General features: G+C 36.7%; 1 protein-coding gene across 1 annotated transcript in view; it reads left to right on the forward strand.

The window, feature by feature from the left end:
* Positions 1-22,757, forward strand: part of DCHS2 (dachsous cadherin-related 2) — a 320,767-nt gene that overhangs the window by 155,000 nt on the left and 143,010 nt on the right. Inside the window, exon 2 of the mRNA XM_074231573.1 lies at positions 5,939-6,130. Within this exon, the coding sequence (XP_074087674.1) occupies positions 5,939-6,130 (192 nt within the window). The remainder of the gene's footprint in view (positions 1-5,938; positions 6,131-22,757) is intronic.

The raw sequence follows: 22,757 nt of genomic DNA on the forward strand, positions 1-22,757 counted from the left end.
CATCTACTCTTTCAATAACTACTTTGCCCTTCGATTCCATGATATCAGGGCAGTTTTCCATCACTAGATCCTGTAATATTATGTCCAGGCTTTTTTTTTTTCTTTTCAATGTTTTCAGGAAGTACTATGATTTTCAGGTTGCCCCTCCTAGATCTATTCTCGAGGTTAGTGGTTTTGTTGATGAGGTATTTTACATTTTCTTCTATTTTTTTCTATTTTTTGATTTTGTTTAACTGACTCTTGCTGTCTCATGGAGTCATTAATTTCTGTAGACTCCATTCTTTTTTTGTGGGGGGGAGGAGTTTTCTTCATTAACCTTTTGCAACTCCTTTTCCAATTGGTCAATTCTACTTTTGAAAGAGCTTTCCATTTGACTAATTGGTGTTTTGAGAGAATTATTTTCTTTTTTGTATTTGCCCAATTGAGGATCTGAGAGAATTATTCTCATTTTGTTTTTGTCCAATTGATGATGTGAGAGATTTATTCTCCTTTTGTATTTGTCCAATTGTACTTTCTAAGGATTTGTTTTCTTATTGCAAGATATTAATTGCCTCTCCCAAAATTTTAAGCTCCTTCCTTATTTCTTCAGGGTAGTCTTTCTGTGCTGAAAATCAGATCGTATTCTCCTCAGAGGTTCTAGGTCTTTCTGAGTTAGGGTCTTTCCCTTCCAAGTATTTTTGTATGGATCCACCTTTCCGCTGACCCTTCTTCATTTTGCTAAGACCTTGAGTTAGGGAGGGGCTGGTTCACAGGGGCTTGGGATTGCTAAAGGCTTTACTTACTGAGTGCAGTTTCTGTGGCTGGCCAGCAGGATGTGTTGGTTGCTTTCTCTGGTATGTCTGTGACCTTGATTGAGACCTTCTCCCTTTGCTTGAAGGGAGGAGTTGGAACTATTGAATTCTTTTGCCTTCAATCAATGGTGGGCTTTACCCTGGCCTGAGGTCATTAGTCAGCTGGGCTGGTTCTTCTGCTCACACACCTGGGCCTGAGGCAGAAGTAGTTTGCACATGTTTGTTCAGGGAAGAGGTCTGAGCTGTAAGGGAACTCTGAGTTCCTCAGACCAGTGGAGCCCAGGGATGGTGTCTGCAGCTCTCCTGCACTGCAACTCTCCCTCCAGCCCTGTCCGCAAGCTCCCCGGGGGACAGCACCAACACTAGTGCCTCTGCTCCCTAGTTGACTCAAGCCCCTGCCATCTAGCCCCACCGCTGATCCAGCAGGTCTGGCTCTCAGGCCCTCAGACTCCTGGCTGCAATTCAACTGTTAATCTGGTTGATCCCTGCTGATCCTCCCTCTGATCCCAGACGCACCCTCCAGAATTCAGCCAATGCTGCTGCTGGAGACAAATCCTGAGGTAGATGTTCTTTCTCCTGGCTTTTCTTTCTGGGTTTTGTGGGTTGGATTTCTTTTAAGAGGTTTGTTTCATATGATAGATGGGGGAAAGATCAGGAGACTTTAGAACTGTGCCTGTCTTCTCTTTGCCATCTTGGCTGGAAGTCCTGAGAAACAATTTTTCCAACTATTATTTCTGACAGAGGACTCATTTCTAAAATATACAGAGAAGTGAGTCAAGTTTTCAAAAAAACAAGCCATTCCCTAATTGACAAATTGTCAAAGGATACACAAAGACAATTCACAGCTGAGGAAAGCAAAGCAATCCATAGTCATTTGAAAAATTGCTCCAAATATTTACTTACTAGAGAAATGAAAGTTAAAGCATCTCTGAGATACCGCCTTACACCTCTCAGACTGGGCAATATGGTCAGGAAGGACAATGATCAGTGTTGGAAGGGATGCAGGAAATCTGGGACACTAATACATTGTTGGTGGAGCTGTGAACTTATCCAGTCTTTCTGGAGAGCAATTTGGAATTATGACCAAAGAATAACAAAAATATGCATACCCTTTGATCCAGCAATACCACTACTGGGTCTATACCCAGATGAGATGATGAAAAAGGGTAAAAACATCACTTGTACAAAAATATTTTAGCAGCCCTGTTTGTGGTGGCAAAGAATTGGAAATTAAGTGATTGTCCTTCAATTGGAGAATGGCTTAACAAACTGTAGTATATGTATTTTATGGAACACTATTGTTCTATTGGAATCCAGGAGGGTTGGGAATTCAGTGAAGCCTGGAAGGATTTGTATGAACTGATGCTGAGCTAGATGAGCAGAAGCAGAAAAACATTTTACACCCTAACAGCAACATGGGGGTTATTATCAACTTTGATGGACATGCTCATTCCATCAGTGCAACAACCAGAGACAATTTTGCACTATCTGCAATGGAGAATACCATCTGTATTCAGAGAAAGAATTATGGACTTTGAACAAAGACCAAAGACTTACGTAATTTTACTATCTTATATTTTATTTTTCTTCCTTAAGGATATGATTTCTCTCTCATCACATTGAATTGAGATCAATGTATACCATGGAAGCAATGTAAAGACTAACAGAATACCTTCTTTGGGGGTGGGGGATGGAAGCAAGAATGGGGGGGAAAATAAAAAAAATCTTTCTAAAAAAAAGTGAGAGGTAGGGAAAGTTGGAGGCATCTATTGTAGACAGTCTTTTGAGGAATTTAGTTACAAAGAGCCAGAAGAAAAATGTAATGTTAGTTATCTGGGATGGAAGGATCAATTGAGGGTTTTTCCCAAGATATGGGAGATGAGTGTATGTCTATAGACAGTAGGAAATGAGCCAGCAGAGAAGGGACTGGAAATAAGTGGAAGAATGGGGATGACAGAGGGGAAATCTGCTTGAGGACCCAGATGGAATGAGATTATTTGAACAGGCACAAAGGATCAACCTTGGTAAGAAGTAAGGCTACTTTATCATGTAAGAAAGGGGTTAAAGAGGAGATATGAAATAAGGAAGTTGGAAGAAGAGAAAGTTCATAGAAGATAACCTCAATTTCTATAAGATTTGAGGCAAGATACTCAACTAAAAGATTGAAAAAAGAGTGAGGAATTGGGAAATTTTATCATGATTGGAAAGTTTTGGAAGAGTTGCTGTGAAGAGTGGGCTAAGTGAATTGATAAAGGAAAAATACTGGGATAGCCTAGCAGTAGTGATAGTGTAACATAAATTTATAGTGGACCAAGTTAGAAAGGTTGCATGATTTTCTCCATCTTTGTACAGTAGCAAATGTATAGGAGTGAAGATGATGAATGATAGGAGTAATCTAGAACTGAGACTTAGAAAGTTAAATGATAAAGGAATTAGGGACTTAAGAGAGGAGGATCAAATAGAGTTGAAATATTTTACCAAAAGGATCAAGATGGGCAAAAGAAGAAAGGTTAGTGTAGGGTTCTCAGTCTGGAAGAGAACTAAGGGTTCAAGCTTTTAGAGACCACAATGTTGTAGATAGAGTTGGATTTGATAAGAGAAGTCAGAGGAAGAGCTGGATTTCAGAAATTCTTTTATGTGGATTCAAGATCAAGAGTAGGGCCATCTTTTTGTGTGACTGGGAATGAGGTGAATGGGTAAATTATAGGAAGTGAGTATTTTGAGGATATGAATGGTTAGTGTGTTCAAGTGAGAATCAGGATAAGTTAAAGTCCTGTAGTATGAAAGCAGAAATTGGGGAGGAGAGAAAAATTGCGAGTTATGTACTAACCTCATTGATGAAGGAAGAAGAGTAAGTTGTAGGTCTGTAGATAATGGTTACCGGGCTTTTGATTGGGTGGAAGATGTAGATTCTATTGACCTCATACAGACAGAAACTATTGAGTGATAGAAGTAGAGTGAGAACCTGTGAGTGACAATAAAGAGTAAGAACTGTTCTAATTCCCTTCTTTGATTTGTGAACCAAGAAGAGTGAATAAAAAATAAAAAAAATAAAATAAAAATGCAGGTGATGCTGGAAGAGGTGGTTAGGAAGTCTGTGTTATCAAGAGGAGTCAGATTTTAGTAATAACTAGTAGATGGAAGAATGGGAGATGAAAAGGTTCACCATGAAGGGACAATTTTGGCTTATAGAACAGGAATTCCATTGGGCACGGTAGAAGTAACAGTTCATATTTGGCTGGAATTTTGAGATGTGAGTGTTAAAAGGGATGGGAATAAGAAGGTGAATGGTGGGGGATGGGGAAATGGGGTTTTGGTAATATTCTCCAGGGGTTTAGAATCATTAGGTTGTGTAGATTCTGAATGAGTGTGAGAATGTTTATCATTTAGTTAAAAGGATCATTCCTCTCTGCAGAGGAGACTGGAGATTAGGTTGGAGATAAGGACAGTATGAAATGGGAAACATATAGTTAAATTGTCATATGGTAGACCTGAGTTTGAATTCCACAGCTGATCCTTACTAGGAGTGGAATCATAAACAAACCACTTAACTTGTTTGAGAGTTAGTTTCTTATAGATGTAGGTGATAATAATGATAATAACAAAAATAATTTCAAAAATTATCTTATAAAAAGTCACTTAACCCATTTATGAGTTAGTTTCTGCTGCATGGGGTTAATAATAACAATAATAGCAACAATTTTGATAGCTATTTTATACAAAGAGGCAGTATGGTGCAGTGGATAGAGTGCTTGCCTTGGAGCCAGGTAGATATGGATTCACATCCTATCTTAGGCAAGTGCTCCCAGTGGGCTAGTAATTAAGGTCTTTGAATCTCAGTTTTTCTTCTTAAAATTGGGAATAATAATAATATCAAACACCTCTTAGAAAGGTAGAGAGGATCAAATGAAATGATTCTTATAAAGTTTTTTAAATAAACTTTATAATCTTATAAAATGGAAGTTATTATCTTATAATGCTGTAAGTATAAATGAAATCTATGTCTCATATGTAAACATACTTATAAAGTGCTTTGTAAGCCTTAAAGCATTAGAGAAACTTTAAAACACTATAGAGAGACAAGTCATTATTATTTTCTCTCCACTCTTCAAAGCCTTTGATAACTCCCCATTGATTATTGAATAAAGTCCAAATTTCTTGGCCCAGCCTTTAATGGCCTTCTACAACCTGAATCCAAACTACCTTTCCACAATAATTTCATGCTACTTTGTTTTATGTTTCTTGGCCTCTAGCCCAACTTGGCTCCTTATCTATCATTCCCTCAACATATTCCAGCCCCTTTTTCTGGATCTATCCTGCTTTTCCTTAGTTCTGGATTGTTAAAATATCCTCCCTACTATCTCTGCCATTTGATATTATGGACATCCTTCTAGCATCAGCTTAAATGCCACCCATTCATCAAAACTTTTATGATTTCAGATAGAAGTAAGCTTTCCTGCATCAAAACTTTTGCTTTTGTTTATCCTTTTGCTTGTCTCAGGGCAAACAACTGTTCCTCTGACTTTCCAAACTAAATACTCTACTTTGCATGGGTTTTCTCCCCTTTCAGAGTAGAAGTTTCTGAGGGCAGACTGTCTTTTATTTCTTCATTTCCAGTAGGCAAACTACCCTTGGCAGTCAGTAAATGAGTCTTTATTAAGCACTTTATAAAAATATAGTAAGCACTTAAAAAATGCTTCATTTACTCATTCAACTTTGTATCATGCTTATTTGTGAGCCTTCTTTGTTGCTACAACTAGAAAATAACTTGTGGAGAGAGTCTGTGTCTTGCTTATTTTTACTTTGACAACAGCAGAATATAGGTGCTTTATGAATGTTTCTTGAATTTGTTGAGTATATGAGGTTCTTTTCTGTTCTAGATGAACTTCTCTTCAGCCTTTTTGTTTGCTATAACACAGTATCAATTTCTTAGTTCCTTTATTATTTGTCAACACTCACCTAGTTCCTTGTTTGAAATCAGAATAATAGAAGACATTGCAATACTGTTATTTGGAGGGGGTTGCAGAAATGAAACTTTTCCTCTTGAGGGCAATGATTTTGGCTTGGAAACCAGGAAGATAATCTATGAGCAGTAGAAGAAGTAACCTTTGGCTAGCCTACCATTCAGTTTCTGCTTTCTCTTGCAGGTGAAAGCATCAGATGCTGACTCAGGCCAATATGGCCATATTGAATACTTTCTTTATGATGGATTCCACAGTTCTGAAAAATCCCAAGCATTCCAGATTGACCCACATTCTGGCCACATCTGTGTGTCTCAAGACATCGATAGGGAACAAGGTCCAGCCACTTATGATTTGTTAGTGAAAGCTCAGGATGGGGTAAGTCTTACTGGAGGTTTCAGCTGTCCTAGAAATGTGCTTTTCATGATTCTTGTGATCCTGTGTGTAAATAATATTTCTATGATAAGCTATACAATAAAATCTAAGACAACAAAATTCCTGTCATGAGATTGGCTGTCTGGACCCCAATTCACCAGCTAATGTGAGTAAATCAGGTGAATAGGAATACTCACCCCTACATTATTCAGATTGATAGTTCATCCAGATGGAACAAAATGAATTTAGTAAGTACTTGGCCCCTTTCCACTCTAAATCTGCAGTCTTGGTGCAAGCATAAAAGATTAGGTTAAAGTTTGGACAATTTATAATAAAATTTATTTTCAAAATTTTGGGGAGAGTACTATTAAATGTGAAATGAAACAGGAAAAAGTATGTGTAATTGTTTAAGCAAATTTTTAAAAATCTACTTAAATTTTAAAAATTCATGAAGTAGTTCTTTATAGAATGAGTGATATAAAACAATTTGAACCAGTCAAGCATTGCTGTGCTATGCATTATTAGGTAGGTGGGGGAAGAAGTATCTTGAACATTGTACCCACTAAATGGTTGTTATTCTTTCTTTCAGTAAGCATTTTTTGGAATTTATTGTGAGCCCAGCACTGGATACTTTCATGTTTGGAAGGAACTAATATAGAACCATTGTACTTGTTTGAGTAACTTAATAATCACATGGAAAAAATATGCAGAAGTTTAGAAAAAAATCACAGAATATCATGAAAAGAACACTGGGTTTGGAAACTGAAGTCCCAAGTTCAAATCTAAGCACTTCCTCAAATCAGTGGTTCTCAAAATGTGATTCTCAAACCCATGGACATCCTCAAGACTCTTTCAGAACTTTAGGGCCAAAGCAATTTTTATAATGATGATTGTTATTTAATCATGTTCACTCTTTGTGACCCCATAGACTACAGTATGCACATATTATCTATAGGTTTTTGCTGGCAAAGAGACTGGAATGGTTTACCTTTCCTTTCTCCAGTGGATTAAGGCAGAGAGGTTAAGTGACTTGCCCAGAGTCTTATAGCTAGTGAGGAAGACTGGATTTAAATTCAAGTCTTTCTGACTCCACTAAGCCCTCTAGTTGCTTTGTCTCTGCCTCCTTGAATCTTAGTCATTTCACCTGTAAATTGATTTAGATTGCAGTCTTCACTTTCATATTCCTTCTGATTCATCCTCTATGATTCTAGGAGCCCATGAAATAGTGCAAGATATTGTGGTAAAAGTTGTATCTATCTCTGAACAATGCAATGAAAAAGTACTTACTGAGTGATTATTATGGATCAAACACTGGGCTAAATGCTGGGATGCAAATGGAAGTGAAAGCTAGTCCCTGACCCTTAAGGAGCTCACATGTTAGGGGAGAGATCACACAGTTGGAGAGTAGGAACCAGAGAAGGACATTCTAGAATTGAAATTTTTAGGGTAGGTAATTAGGTTGATATACCTGATGTTTGTCCTTCATTCTCTAAGACCATGACATCAGGGAAATGATGCCATGACAAACACATGAATTGGATTTGAGTGAGGGGGTGCTGTTCTGTCACCAACCTCACTTTCTCCTCCAGAGTTATCTGGAACCAGTGACAAGACATGAATCAGGATGACTGGAGATGGTCCTGGATGTGAGGTCATCAGGGTTAAAGAGACTTGCCCAAGATTCACATAGCTAGTAAGAGTCAGTTGTCTGAGACTGGATTCCAACTCCTATCTTCCTGACTCTAAGACCAGTTCTCTATCCACCAAACCACCAACTGCCCCTACTTTCCAGGAGCAATGACAGAATTAATTTGTTGTGTTTTCTGGACTAAAAAAGGGGTGGGGACAGGAACAGCTAAGGAAGGAATATCTGGGGAAGTGAAGTTGGGCTATAGCTTCACTAAGATGTAGTGGGTGTCTGAAGCAATGAAGGGCTGGGGAGATGAGGGGAGAGGCAATGTGACAGAAGTTTTGGTAATGACAGAAGTAATTCCTCCAGGGCTTAATCTTGCATCTCTAAACTGATGAGGGAATGGCTGGGTAGTGAAGTTTCAATCTCCTTTTTCATGCCTCTAGTACTAGAAGATCTTTTTTGTTTTAGAAAGGCAGAATCTAATCTCTCTCTCTCCTGTACACTTTTAACCCAGAATTTACTCTCACATAAATAATTTGTGGACAAACTCAAGTTCTCCCACAAGGGAGAAAACCTGGAGTTTCTTTGGCTCTCTGAAGCAGCAAGATCTTTGTCTGTCTTTCTCTGTCTCTGTTTCTTTTTTCTCTCTGTCCCTCTGCTTTCTTTCTTCCCTTTCTCTGTTTTTAATCTCTGTTTCTCTGTCTTTCAAATATATATATATATCATCTAGAAGGGTAATTATAGGGGGTTTGTGAAGAAAATGAAGACAGAGTTTATGCTAAGACTTGAGGAAAGTAATAAGGATATATTGACAGAGGGGAAGAAGGTCCAGAATGAAAAGATGAGGTCAGAATTTTAATTGAAATCAAAATATTATTTTGGTCGATAGTTGTTGCAAATACTATTCCATTGTCAAAATTTTCTTCCACTCCTGACTTTTCCCCTTTCAAAAATAGATTTGTGAACTTGGTGGCAATCCTTCAGACCCCTTCAGAATCATAAATGTCTATGTTAAAATATTAATTGTGGGGATCTTAATTATAACTTAAAAATTACTGAAGTGACATGAAGACTTCCTGGGCAAGCTAGAGGAAGAAGGAGATTGTTTTTAATTTGTCAATACCTGGAAAGAGATATAAAAGCAGATGATGTCAAGTCTGGGCAAAAGAGGAGACTCATCTGGGTCAGTTCCCATCTTCCATTGAAGGATTATAATTGTGTAGCACTGAAAAGTCTAGCATGAAAAATGAAGGAAAATGAATATGGATGGAAGGCAGGACAAAGAACTTTCAAGGAGAGTGGTAGACTAAAGGTGTGAATAAGTTATGGAGACAGGGATCCAAGGTGGCAATTGGAGTGGATGGGAAACAAAGGACCTTTTGTGATAACTTAAAATGGAATAAAGAAAGAAGAATCAAATATCTTTAATGATAAGAGCAGGAATTATGTCAAAGGCAGAAGAAAAGAGATAAAGACCAGAATTCCTAGAGCAGGAAACAAAAACAGGGGAAGACTTATTGAAGTGGGGAGAGAGGGAGCTATCCTCAATGCTCTGGGGTACTCAAAATAAAATAAAAGATCATATCCTTCAGAAATTGCCAAAAGGTGGTAGCTGGACTTGGACCTTCTGGGTAGAACTGAAATAAATTAACTAGTATTATGAGCTGGTGAAGGGAGTAAAGGAGAAAGCATTTATAAGAAGCACCCAGTAAGAACTGTTTGGTGCTTTAAACCTGTGCATACTAAGTGATCTTCATTGTACTTTGGATATTCCTCAACTTTACATAGTTTGTACTCTGCAGTTCTTTTCAGAAGCTACTGGTGGTACGGTGGATAGAGTGTTGGTCCTGGAGTCATGGAGACCTGAGTTCAAATCTATCCTCCAACAATAGCTGTGTGACCCTGGGCAAGTCACATAAACCTGTTTACTTCTATTTCCTCATCTGTAAAATGAGAAGGAAATGGCAAACCATTTCAGTATCTTTGCCAAGAAAGTCCCAAATGGAGTCATGGAGAGTGGTGTAGTAGGTAGAATGCCAGGCCTGGAGTTAGGAAGACTCGAATTCAAATGTGATCTCAGACACTTACTAGCTGTTTGACCTTGGACAAGTCACTTGACCTAAGTTTCTTCATCAGTAAAATGAGAATAATAATAATACCTACTTCCTGGAATTATTTTGAGAATCAAAAAAGTTAAAAAAGTAAAGAACTTGTCATCATGCCCAACCCATAGTAAATGGTGCAGAAATATTAGCTTATTTAGTTTTTTTTCAATTTTTAAAATTTTTTTTCCAATTTTTAAAAATTTTGTTGTGTCCTTGACCTGTGTCCAATGATCTATGGTGTGTTTTTAGAGATATTTTATTTTTGGAGTTTGTGAGAACAAAGAACTAATTGTGGAATAGTGAAAGGAATGCCAGACTCATATGAGATCCAGTTTCAGATTTGACCTTCAGCAGGATTTCTTCTTGTTCTTCAGATCCTCTCTGTATGGATTTCTTTTTCACTTCGTAGTAATGGACTAGTAGGAAGTGGAAGGGAATAAGCATTTCTGTTCCAGACACTGTGCTAACAAATGATATCTCAATTGATTCTTTAATTATCTTCATTTTATAGGGAAGCAACCTGAGACAGGTAGAGGAAAATGAAACTTTCCCAGGGTCACACAGCTAGTAAGTGTCTGAAGCCAAATTTGAAGTCTTTCTGACTCCAGATCTAAGACTTTAACCATTGTACCACCAGCTTGCCTTATCCTTTCTGAATTTATTTCCTTCTCTGTAAAATGAAGAGACTACTTGTAGTACAGGGTTGTTGTGAGAATCAAAAGAGAATGTTTGTGAAATGGCAGTGGGTCTTAAAGATAAAAGAAATGCTGATTATTGTATTATTTGTCAGTGATGAGACTGGGTGTCATGCTCCCTCTTGATACAATGGAAAGGTCAGTTTGAGAAGGTGAAATTACAGTTGTTAAAGGGCCTCAAGTTCTCCTTCACTATTTGAGTGGGAAGAAGTCTCTCTAAGTTTTGGAGGTGGTGGGAGTAAAGGGGAGACAGAGGCATTTGGCCACAATGACCTAGGAAGTCTCATTTGACAGCAAACTATGTTTGTCAAGCAAGGGAAGAAATGTGGTGCTGCAGAGCAGGAAGGGCATCTATCAAGTGAAGTCCCATGAGCAAATAGAATTAGTCCTAGGATTATTTCTAGTCAATACCTTTATTGATGACTTGGTCAGATGAAATGGATATGTTTATCATATATTCAGATAATGATAAATCAGCCAAATAGCTTGTGCTGTGGAAGAGAGCAGAAAAAACTCTTGTTTTTTATGAAGTGACCTTGGAAAATGAAGGACTGGAGCTTACTAAAGCAGAATGTAATTCATTTTAATGTAGGTGCAAGGTGGTTTAGCTAGGGCAAAGCAACAGTATACCTCCACAATTACAGAATGGCAAGGAAGCAGCTAGGCATAGTTTTAGCAAACAAAGACCTTAGGTAAGGCTGGAATTATGCAGCAGACTGAATGAATTATCAGCACATCACCTTTGTAGGGGTGGAAAATTCACCTTATTGATTGTATACTGTGGGATTTGTAGAAAAGACAGTGAGTGATGCAGGTCAGAAAACCCTGACACATATTAGAATAGTAGTTTGATTTTTTTTTTTTTTGTTACAAGACAGCATAGAGAAAATGAAAAGATTACTAAGAAGGAAAGCAATAATAAACAAAGACATTGGATAGGTAGTCCCACAAAACTTTTTTTCCTTCAAGAAAAATAAGTCAAATGATTTCATTGGGAAAAGAGAATAAATTCACTCTTCAAGAATATATAAAGTTTTTGTTAAAAAAATGTTACCATTTATTCTTTATGTTTATGGGTGACTAAAGAAAAGACAGATTAAATAAAAGGAGATGATCCAGTTGGACATAACAACTATATGCCTTTACAATTTTTTAAAAAATTCATTTCGAACTTAAATACAAAGGCAAAAAAAAGAACATTTCCATGTCCACAGTATAACATTCAAAGAGATTTCATTATACAACCATGAATTTCCATTTTATTATGTTTTATACTATGAGCCCCTATCCTGCATCTTCAGTTTGTTATTGGTTATTTCTAACTGGATGTACCAGAGACATCCTAAACCCTACATGTCCCAAACTGAACTCATTGTTTTTCTTAAATCCTCTTCCAAACCTCCTTATTTATTTAATAAATACCAACATCTTTTCAGTCTCCTAGATGTATAACCTTGGAATTATCCTGAACTCTTACCCCCATAGATATGATCCATTGCAGATGTAGACTTTTCTACCTCCACATCTCTCCCACCTGACCCCTTCTCTCTAATTATGCAATTATTATGTTAATTTAAGTCCTCTCCACCTCTTTCCTGGATTACTGCAAGAGCTCCTCATTGCTCTCCCTATTCACTCCAGTACATCTTCCCCACTGTTGCTGCTAGAGTAATTTTCCTGGATCAAATCTGATCAGTTGACTTTTCTACCAGATCAACTCCAGTGGCTTCCTATTACTTCTAGGATAAAATATAAACTAGTTTTTCAATCCCTAAAAATCAAGACCTAGTCTTTCTAGTCTCATTGATTAGTGACCAATAACTTCCCTCTTGTACTTTACCATTCATCCAAATTGACCTCTTTGTTCCTCACATAGGGAACACAATCTTCCACCTCTGACAGGAAACACAATCTCCCGCCAGTAATGCTTGGCTTTCATGTTGGACACTGACTGTCAGACACTGGAAGTATATTACCTCCTTACCTCTGCCTCTTTGAGTCCCTCTTCAGCTCAGACTTCACCTCATTATTTTTCCTCTTAAACATCCTCTCTTTCTAATTTCTGTATTATTGCCCAGTGAACCACCATCCTTTCATTCACTCACATTCATGGCTTAGATGCCATCTTCAACTCCTCACTCTATTTCATCTTCCATATACAATCAGTTGTCAGTTCTGTTGCTTCTACCTTTATGAAATTTCTTGTATATGCCCCCCTTCTCTCTTACGTTGCTGCTCCAACCCTCACTGGAGACTCTCATCATCTCATACCTCTGGACTACTACAGTCACCTACTAGTGTGGGTCTACCTGCATCAAGTCTCTCCAATCCATCAGCTGTCAAGCTGTTCTTCTAAAAACACAAAATAGGACTGTATCAATTCCTTGCCTTCCTGCATTCAATAAATTATAGGGGAATTAGGTTCCTGTCACTGCTGTGTTTGGCTTTTAAAACCCTTCATAACAGGAATCCTTCCTATTTTTCCAGTTTTTTAAAATACTTTACTCACCTCCAAGTATCCTCTGCAATCTAGGAACACTTGTCTACTTTCTCTTCTTCAAATGTGATCCTGTCTCTTGACTGCCCCTCCCCTTTTTTTACTGACCATCCTTCAGCCTGAAATTCTTTCCCTCTTCATTTCTAACTACTGGCTTCAAGTTTTAGCTGAAGTTCAGCCTTTTTCAGAAAGCCTTTACCTAATTTATCCTGATTATACCTTGCTTGTATGCAAGCAACTGTTTGCTTATTTTCTCCCTTAGGATACTGTGAGTTTCTTGAGAGTAGAGAAGGGCTTAATACATCTCTGTTGACTGTTTAGTGACTGAGTGACTGACTCAGGTACTATATTCTCTTTAAACTTTTCTTGAACCATAAATTTCTAGACTCCTCTCTCCCAAACTACCTTGCATTTATTTTTGTAAACATTTGCATTTATTCAGTTTGTCTTTTGTGCATTGTATTGTTTTCAATATATATATATATATATATATATATATATATATATATATATATATATTGTCTTCTCCTGTAGAATGTAAACTCTTGGAGTGCGTTTTTTTTTTCATTTTGGATTTTTTTTATCTCCAAGACCCAGTTCAATGCCTAACACATAGTAAACACTCAATAAATACTTGATTGATTGATTAATGGAAAAAAATTGGGTTTAAATCTGAAGGCTTTGGTATATCTTTCAGTGGGACTTATTAGCTGTGTGATCTTGGCTAAGTTACACAATATCTCAAACAACCTTTCCCTATAAAATAAGGAAAATAATACTCACATTACTCCCTTCATAGTCTTTGTGCAGAATGTGCTTTGTAAACTATAAAATATATAAAAAACAATGATATAAGCCTGGGCTACTGTTACTCCAAGGAAGCTGTGGACTTTATAGAATGGATAAGGCAAGTAGTTCAGTGAGACAGACTTTTGAAACCCTTTCTAGTATTGTCAGTTTTTTATTTTCTTTTACTTTTCAAGAAACAAAAGATGATTAGAATGTGCTCAAATCTAGCAGCCAGTTCTACTGTAAAGTCTCAAGTATTGCTGCAGCATTAATTAGCTTAAGAGATAGAAGGGGAAGCACTTGAACAGCAACATACTTGTAATGACAAAAAGATAGGTTTTCTTCTGCCTTCTCTACTTTTTTTTTAAATCAAGAGCACCTATACTTCAAACATAACTGTTACTGAGGTTTTTCTGTGATCATCCTTACTAGGCTGATGATCTGCCCACCCAGTCAAGCCGGGGAATCCTGGAACTCATCTGCTGGTGATATTTTTTTTGGCAGTAATAATAACTCTTTGGGTGAGTCAGATGAATCTAGTTAAGAAGATCTATCTGGAACTGTAACTAGGAACTATGGAACTATATGGAACTGTAGCAGGGTCCTGGCTCCTGTACCAGAGAACTCTTTAGCAGGATACTACAACGGAACTTAACACCCAGTTGGCAAGAACAATTATGAAAAGAGGATGCTGTCAGATGATTTCCCCAGGAACTACACCTCAGTTGAAGTCCTCTCTACTCTAGTTTTCTCTCTTTACCAATAGAAGTTTCTCCAACAGAGAGAGCTTCTGTTCACATTGGTCAGGATACAGCCTTATATTTGATTTGAGGCTGTTTTCCTGTCACTTACCCTGAGCAGATTGTACTGCCTAAGGCATGGTTTCAGATATCTTTAGCAGGTTCAAAAGAGCCATGTAAGAGATTGGACACAAATATCACTTCATATTCTTAGGAAAATACTGTAGACATGGGACATAGCTATGACAGCTTGAAAGTTCCCATTGGATGTAATCAAATTTCATGTATTCCTCATATCTTCCCTTGTAAAAGATTCAACAGTGTCTAGATTTGGTCTTCTACTCCTTTAGTTTATTAGAATGTCAGTCAGCAGAAACTGTCTTTCTCAAGTACTTTTGGTTATCTGTAGTTCTTCCCTGGTGAAGGAGGAGGGGAGGAATTCCATGATCAAAAAAGTACTGGGGTCATTATATTTCCATTTTTATTAGCAAAAGCATTTTACACATAATGGATAACTACTTGGAAGACTTCTTTGAGCTGATGTGCTTAAAAGATTCCAAAGATCTGAAAGCTTTACCTTAAAAGTTGAGAATGAACAGTGAATTTTAAGCAATGATAGACCTTTTCCAAATACACACTTGCAAATAATATTATGATTCATTTTTTCAATTCATTTTTGGGATATATGTCCACCTAATGAGTTAGATGGTACAGTGGATAGAACATCAAGTCTGGAGTCAGGAGAACCTGAGTTCAAATGTGGCCTTTGATATTTCTGTGTGATCCTGAGCAAGTCATTTAACCCTATTTGCCTCAGTTTCCTCATCTATAAAATGAACTGGAGAAGTAAATGGCAAACTACCTCAGTGTCTTTGTCAAGAAGACGAACTTAGACTTGGAAATGCCTGAAATGACTCACCAACAAAAGATGACCATTAAATTAGTTTTTTGGATGCTTTTTAAGGGAACAAAAGAGTGGAAAGAGCACAGGACTTAAAATCATTGGGACTTGATTAAAGTTTCAATTCTGCTACATTCTAACCATGTGACCTCAGGCAAGTGAGTTAACCTCTCTGGGTCTTTGTTTCTTTATCTGTAAAATGTGGAGTTGGATTACATGACCTTTTAAGTCCTTTCAGCAGTAAATCCATGATGATGATCGAATGGAAATCTCGTAGGTGTTTCTCTATTGTGTAAAGTACTTTTGTTGGCCCATTTCAGTTCTTTGGCAGAGAGAATTATCGATAAGCTGTAATTGGTTTAGTTCAGTAATCGAGGTTTCACATAGCATGAACCACAGTCTGGAAATCTCCTGTTCTTCCAGAACAGACTGTATAAATGCCTCTGAAGACTTGTCCTGTTTCTGATCTTTAGGGAGAAAACTTGATTCTTGTCAAAGGAATTTTGATTCAAGGTTTAGGGTAGAAAAGGGGTGATCAGGGAAACTTGAGGAGCTGACTAGAAAACTCAAGGCTGAGGCAGCTTCCTTGCTTGTACTGCTGAGTTAACACATTTGTTCCCAAACATTTCAAGGATGATGGAATTCACATAATATGAGCAAGAAATGAGAAGAGAATAATGCTAATGAATTAATACAAGTAGGAAGTAGAGGTGTATTTGAGGGAAACAAAGCAAAGAAAAAGAGAAGTAGGTTTACAGGTTAAGGGCGACCTGTAGGTATATATTTTTGGAAAGCATCTTGAATGCTATTCTATATTCTATATTCTATTCAGTCCAATCCCTCAGTCCCATTGTGTGATTTCTGAACTTGTCTTCAGCTTCTGCGTGGGAGATAACATAATCACAGTGGAATAGGAAGAAGAAAACAAGGTGGAAAAACTGACAAAGAAAATCTCTACATACTCTTTCTCTCCCTCTTTCTTTCTCCCTTTTCTCTTCTTTCTCTTTCTCTTTTTGTGTTTCTTGTTCCCTCTTTCTTTCTTCCTTCCTTCCTTTCTTTCTTTCTTTCTTTCTTTCTTTCTTTCTTTCTTTCTTTCTTTCCTTCTTTCTTTCTTATTCTTTCTTTCTTTTTCTTTCTTTCTTTCTTTCTTTCTTTCTTTCTTTCTTTCTTTCTTTCTTTCTTTCTTTCTTTCTTTCTTTCTTTCTTTCTTCTCTTTTTCTCCTCTCCTCATTTCCCCTTCTTTCCTTTCTCCTCTTCCTTCTCTTCTCTTCTCTTCTCTTCTCTTCTCTTCTCTTCTCTTCTCTTCTCTTCTCTTCTCTTCTCTCTCACACATACACACACAGAGAAGCACACACACAGTCACATCAATGAGAGACACAGTGGTAACAGAGTAAAATTCAATGCTCTTCATAAAGATAGTGATGGTTATCACCAAAGCACACAAAGAAAGGAAGCAGTGAACAGCCTAGATCATACATCGTATTTCACAAGTAGAAATTGGTTTATTGACAGACAATCTGTTGCAAGTATAGGCATGAAAGCACTTTGCACAATTCTTCTACAAGCTATTCAGTATACCAAATTATAGAGGAAAACTCCCTCCTCCCTCCCCCTCCCCCCCACATCTATTAAAGTTACTTGTCTCATTTTTAAAATCTATTTCCTAGGGCCATGATCCCCACTCCATCGGTTCTAGAAGTCTAATATCTAGCCACAGGTAATTTTATTATTTTATTCTGTAAATATAATATAAATAATTTTATAAGATGTAGTTAATGGAACCATTACCCTTTTTACCACATTTTTATTTTATTTCATCCCTACTATATTTCTAATGATAGATGTATGTGTATATGTAGTTTTTCTTTGTTAGAGACTTTGAGATTGAAATATCAGCTGTAAAGATGAATGCAGTTATATTGCTTTGGGGACACTAAGGAATACTAAGTCAATGGAATTCTTTGTTGTAGAACTGGAATTATAGAATTCAAGCAGGGAAGAACCCTAAGCCATCTAGTTCAATCTTCTCATGTTATAGTTGAGGAAACTGTGGTTCCCACTTGCTACATGATTTGTGCAAAGTCACATAAATGGTAAGTGGCAGAAACAGGATTTAAACTCGATCTCATGGTACTTTCTTTCCATCTGGTCTCCCCACTGACAGCAGGGAAATATTATTTGACAGGTATCTCTGACATGGGCATCTGAGAAGTTTTGGAACCTTTTAGGCCCATCTTTCTTATATAATTACAGAATCAAGAATTTGAGAGTTATGAGACTTTATTGGCCGTATTCTCTGACCTAAAGATGAATGTGTCAATTGGACTAGATGGTTGATAAAATACCTTTATAACATATTCCACACTTGGTCAACCATCCTCTTCTTGAAAGGGTGGTGGGAAAGAGTAGAGTGAGAGTACAGATAGGGAAATACATTTTTTTCCTGAGGAATCCCACTCCATAAATCTGGGCCTGAGACAGACATAGAGCACTAGCAGTCTACTTGAGGAGCCTTTTCCAAATCCGAGTCATGACCCAGTCCAGCTAACATTGGCAAATATGATAAGCACACTAGGACAAGAGGGATCAATCTAAGATGAGTTAGCCTGCAAAGCTATAGGGGAGAAAATTCTTCAGGTTCTCTAAAGGAAATGTCACTAGAGGGCTCCGGAAGCAGCTTTTCCACACAGAAGTCCTCTATACCAAGGCCAACAAAGACCTAGAACTATTGAGAGAAGGCTGACTTTTGGTCTTTAAACTCACTGGTCCTGAGAGATTTCATATGCAATATAAGATTGATATTTTTAGTCTCTGAATGCTCAGAGAAGTCTAGCTATGGCACCTAAAGATTCAGTTAATGTATAGAAGTCCCATCATGTCCTGAAGAAGGGACATCAGAGATAAAAGGAATATGATAGTAACTCAGTTGCCAGAAATTTATTAAAAGTAAAATATTAAATAAGATGAATTCTATAAAGATAATTAGATGAACTTGAAATATAACATTACAAGTATTAATATTGCATATTAAAAATTCTCCAAGGATCAACTAAAGTAACTAATTCCCATAGAAATAGACACTTGGACATATGTAATTCTGAACCTAATAGTATGCAATTATAGAATGCACCTTTAAGACATGCCCAATAAACTCAATTAAGAATGAAATTTGGAAGGCATGAAAGAATGTTTTTTCTTATTAAGTCAGATCTAGAGCATCACACCATGTGAACCAATCTGCTCTGGCATTTTTATGGATGCATTTGTAACATAGATCCCTTTTTCTTCATGCAAATAAGCAATGGTCCCTGAAACCATAAAGAAAGTCAGCAGTAGGTGAAAGCCTAATTACATAGATGCCAGGAAAAACATACTAATTACATTTAATATGAATATGCCTTTGCTTTTCACATTGGCTTGCTGGTATTAAATACATGTAGTCTCATTTTCATCTGCTACATGAGTCTTCTGTGCATAGACCCCCTGCTTACTTCAAAGGAAACATATTAAAGGAGAGAGATGGTAGAAAGGTGAAAATTAAGTTCATTATGTTTGGAAAACTTGTCCCCCTGAAGCATTTCTTCCATAAAGATGGAAAAGATTGCTTTTTTCCCCCCTCGAATTCTTCATTCATAAGGTGATAGAGCTCACAGTTCTGGTGTATGATTTTTGAACACTGGATGTTCGGTTTGTATTTTGTAGTTTGTATTTTAAAGTTTTTGATTATTTTAAAAAATGATGCATTTTGTTTTGAGAAAATCTTACTATAAATTGTACTCTTCTGAAAACAGTTGATTAATTGTTAATAGGAAGAAGGGCTATATCTTTTTACTTTATTTTTAAAAATGCTTTCAGATTTTTTTTGGGGAGAATATTGATGAATACCCCCAAAAGAACATTTTTTTCAATGTATATAGAACAGAAAAAACAGGATATTGCTTGGGAACCTATGTATCTCATTGCATAATTTTATTTTATTTTATTTTTTATTTTTTAGGTTTTTGCAAGGCAAACGGGGTTAAGTGACTTGCCCAAGGCCACACAGCTAGGTAATTATTAAGTGTCTGAGACCGAATTTGAACCCAGGTACTCTTGACTCCAGGGTCGGTGCTTTATCCACTATGCCACCTAGCTGCCCCATAATTTGATTTTAAAATAAGCATGTACATATAAATATATGAATGAATATATACATATATATATATACATATATACACACACACACACACACATATATGTCACAGTCAGCATGCTGTTTCCAAACATAATGAAGCTCCTTCTCAATTAAAAACCTTTCATTAACTCTCCTTTTCATTTTTTTGGGGGGGTATCATCACTCTTTCCAGGAATTACCTTCCTCTCAAAAATTATTTTTTAAAAACTACCTTCTTCTTAACAAGTTGTTCTAGACAAGAAAAAGAAATTTCTCTGTCCATGATCTTGGTGCTACTGTGATCTTCTCATCCCTTTGACTTCTGCCAAATTGGAGCTCCCTGGTGTGATCTTCATCCTCAGTGAAACTTCTCTAGTCATTTTGTATACATCTGGGAGAATTGACATAGCTTAATACTGTGGAGTCTAGGTATGGAAGATAGTGACAATAATTTTTAAAGATTAATAACTCTGAGTGCTCCAAAATAATTTCTTTTGTATATATGTTGTTTTTCTCCCTACACCTCTATGCTCCTCAAAATCTTTTGAGTCCTGAACCTTAATTTTCAAAGTAGCCAGCTCCAGATGGCCACAGAAATCAGAGTATTCCACTTTTAGTAGGTCACTGTAGATCCCACTCTCCCTTATAATGGAAACTTGTGGTCCTGCTGGAGCAAGCCTTCCCAGTTGAATAGATCCAAGTTTTTGTGCTCCCCAATATAGCATCACCTTTATGTGAGTTTCGTTCTATATTAGTATGTGTCTGAGTTGTCTATCAGGTCTTCTCCTGCTTCCTTTTCCCTTTCCATTCTCCCTTTTGCTTGCTGACATAGAACTTAGCATGTATCATCTCTTCCTTTCAAATTCACATCCCCATCATATATGACCTAGAGATCCTACCATAGACATAAATTAGGTTCCGTGACAAGGACTTTACTATTGATACCCTCATCTCTGCTGGGAGATGGGAAGGAGAAGGCAAGGATCACTAGGGGGAACCCTATAGCATCCCAGGAATGGTTCCCTTATATTAGAAGATTGTCACAAACAGCTAATGTTTCTATTTGAATTTCTTGATCTTTTTTTGGATGTCAAAGTTGAGTTTTTTAGATCATTGCAGAATATATGTGGGAGCAGGGCTATTTTTTGTTCTTTCAAGCTATCATCTTAACCAAAGTTCCTATCTTTTAACTTCGACAATATGGCACTAATGCTGACTATTATAACTGAATTAAGTTGTATTGTCTGTCCATGTTATTAAGACTTAGTAAGAAAATATAACTGTCAGGGCAGCTAGGAGCCTAGTGAATTGCCTAGCTGTGTGACCTTAGGCAAGTCACTTAACCCCATTGCCTTAAATAAATAAATTTTTTAAAAGTTATATCTTCTAGGGGGCGGCTAGGTGGTGCAGTGGATAGAGCACTGGCCTTGGAGTCAGGAGTACCTGAGTTCAAATGTGGCCTCAGACACTTAATAATTACCTAGCTGTGTGGCCTTGGGCAAGCCACTTAACTCCATTCCATTGCAAAAAAAAATGTTACAGCTCTTAAAAAAAAAGAAAATACAATTGGCTCAAGAAATCCATTTCTGGATAATGGTGGTATTTGTAACCACCTAGTTGTATTCACAACCAGATCAGTTATCTATCTTATTCAAATCACTAACTATGGTTTCCATTTCACAAGTCATTTTCTATATTGAAAATTATATATATATATATATATACATATATATATATATGATATCATAATGGATGTTTATTTAATCACAGATTCACCCTTCAATATAGTTAGCAAATAAGATGAAAAAAGCAAGGTTAAGTTTTAATGAAATTAGGTATTTATGCATCATATCTAGTTCTTGATTTCAAAACCTGAGAATATAGCATCATAAAAGTATAATGGCAATAGTATCTCCTGGTCACTTAGAATGTATTACATAATGAATAGTAGTCACAAGGAAGGAAATTTTGATTTGACCTGAGTTAAAGGAAAATTCCTAACAACTAGAACTATCTCTAAATAGAATGTGTTGTTCTTGAAGGTAATGATTTTCTCAATCAGTAATCTGCCCATTTATTAAATTGATGATCAAGTATTTATTAAACACTTAACAATTTATAGAGCATTGCACTATAATCCCAGCATTGTTGGGATTACTGAAAGGAGAAGTAAGACAATCTGCTCTCAGAGAATTTATAATTTGATGGGGGAGTCAACACTTATGAAAGGTGCAGATGCATCCCAAAGATCACATAGTCCATAGGGTGCAGTGAAAAATAGATGATAATGCCTCTTCTCTAATGTCATTTCCACTGATAAAATTACATCATTTTCTGATATTGAAACATTGAACAGTGTCAAGGGCCTACAGATAGTATTTTCACCACTCTTGTTGATTGAAGAAAAAGACTTTAAAATAGAAACCAGGAAATAAGTACACAGCCACTAGGAGATGGTTCTAGAGAATGAAATTGTATTTTCTGATTCAGAATGCAAAATATTCTTGGTTATGGATTGGTTTTATCTCTGGGGACTGGGAAAAAAGTTTCATATAAACTATTTTTGTCTAGCTCTCCCATCCTATATATGTGAAGTTGATTTTGTAAAAAACAAATGGAAAATTTATTTTATTTTATTTCATTACTATTTAATTTGTTTTATTAGACTGCTCATTGTACTAACCCATTCAGGATCTTCTGGGATACAGATTGCCATTCAGTGCATTGTCTGCCTCCAAAGCTTTGTATCATTTTAAAAACTGATAATCATAGTGGATATATCCTCATCCAAATTAATGATAAAAATATTGAATATATTAGGATAAAAATAAATAGGTCCTTGGAGGACTCAGGATTTGGAATCAAGAAGACATTAGTTCAAATTCTGTCCCATTCAAGTTGTGTGACCCTGAGCAACTTACTTTATTGATATTCAGAATATTAGGAACCATATTACAGGAGGATCATGAGAATATTTAACCTGGAAAACAGGAAATAAGTAATCTAAGGTAATGTGAAAGAGTGTTCATGTGCAATAATAGCTAAAGTTATTCCAATGAGCCCTTGGAATTGAATGAAGACAATTAATTCAGGGGCTAGAAGTTGCAAAGAGGAAGA

Source organism: Macrotis lagotis, chromosome 3 (assembly GCF_037893015.1).
Source record: "Macrotis lagotis isolate mMagLag1 chromosome 3, bilby.v1.9.chrom.fasta, whole genome shotgun sequence".
Lineage (NCBI taxonomy): Eukaryota > Metazoa > Chordata > Mammalia > Peramelemorphia > Peramelidae > Macrotis > Macrotis lagotis.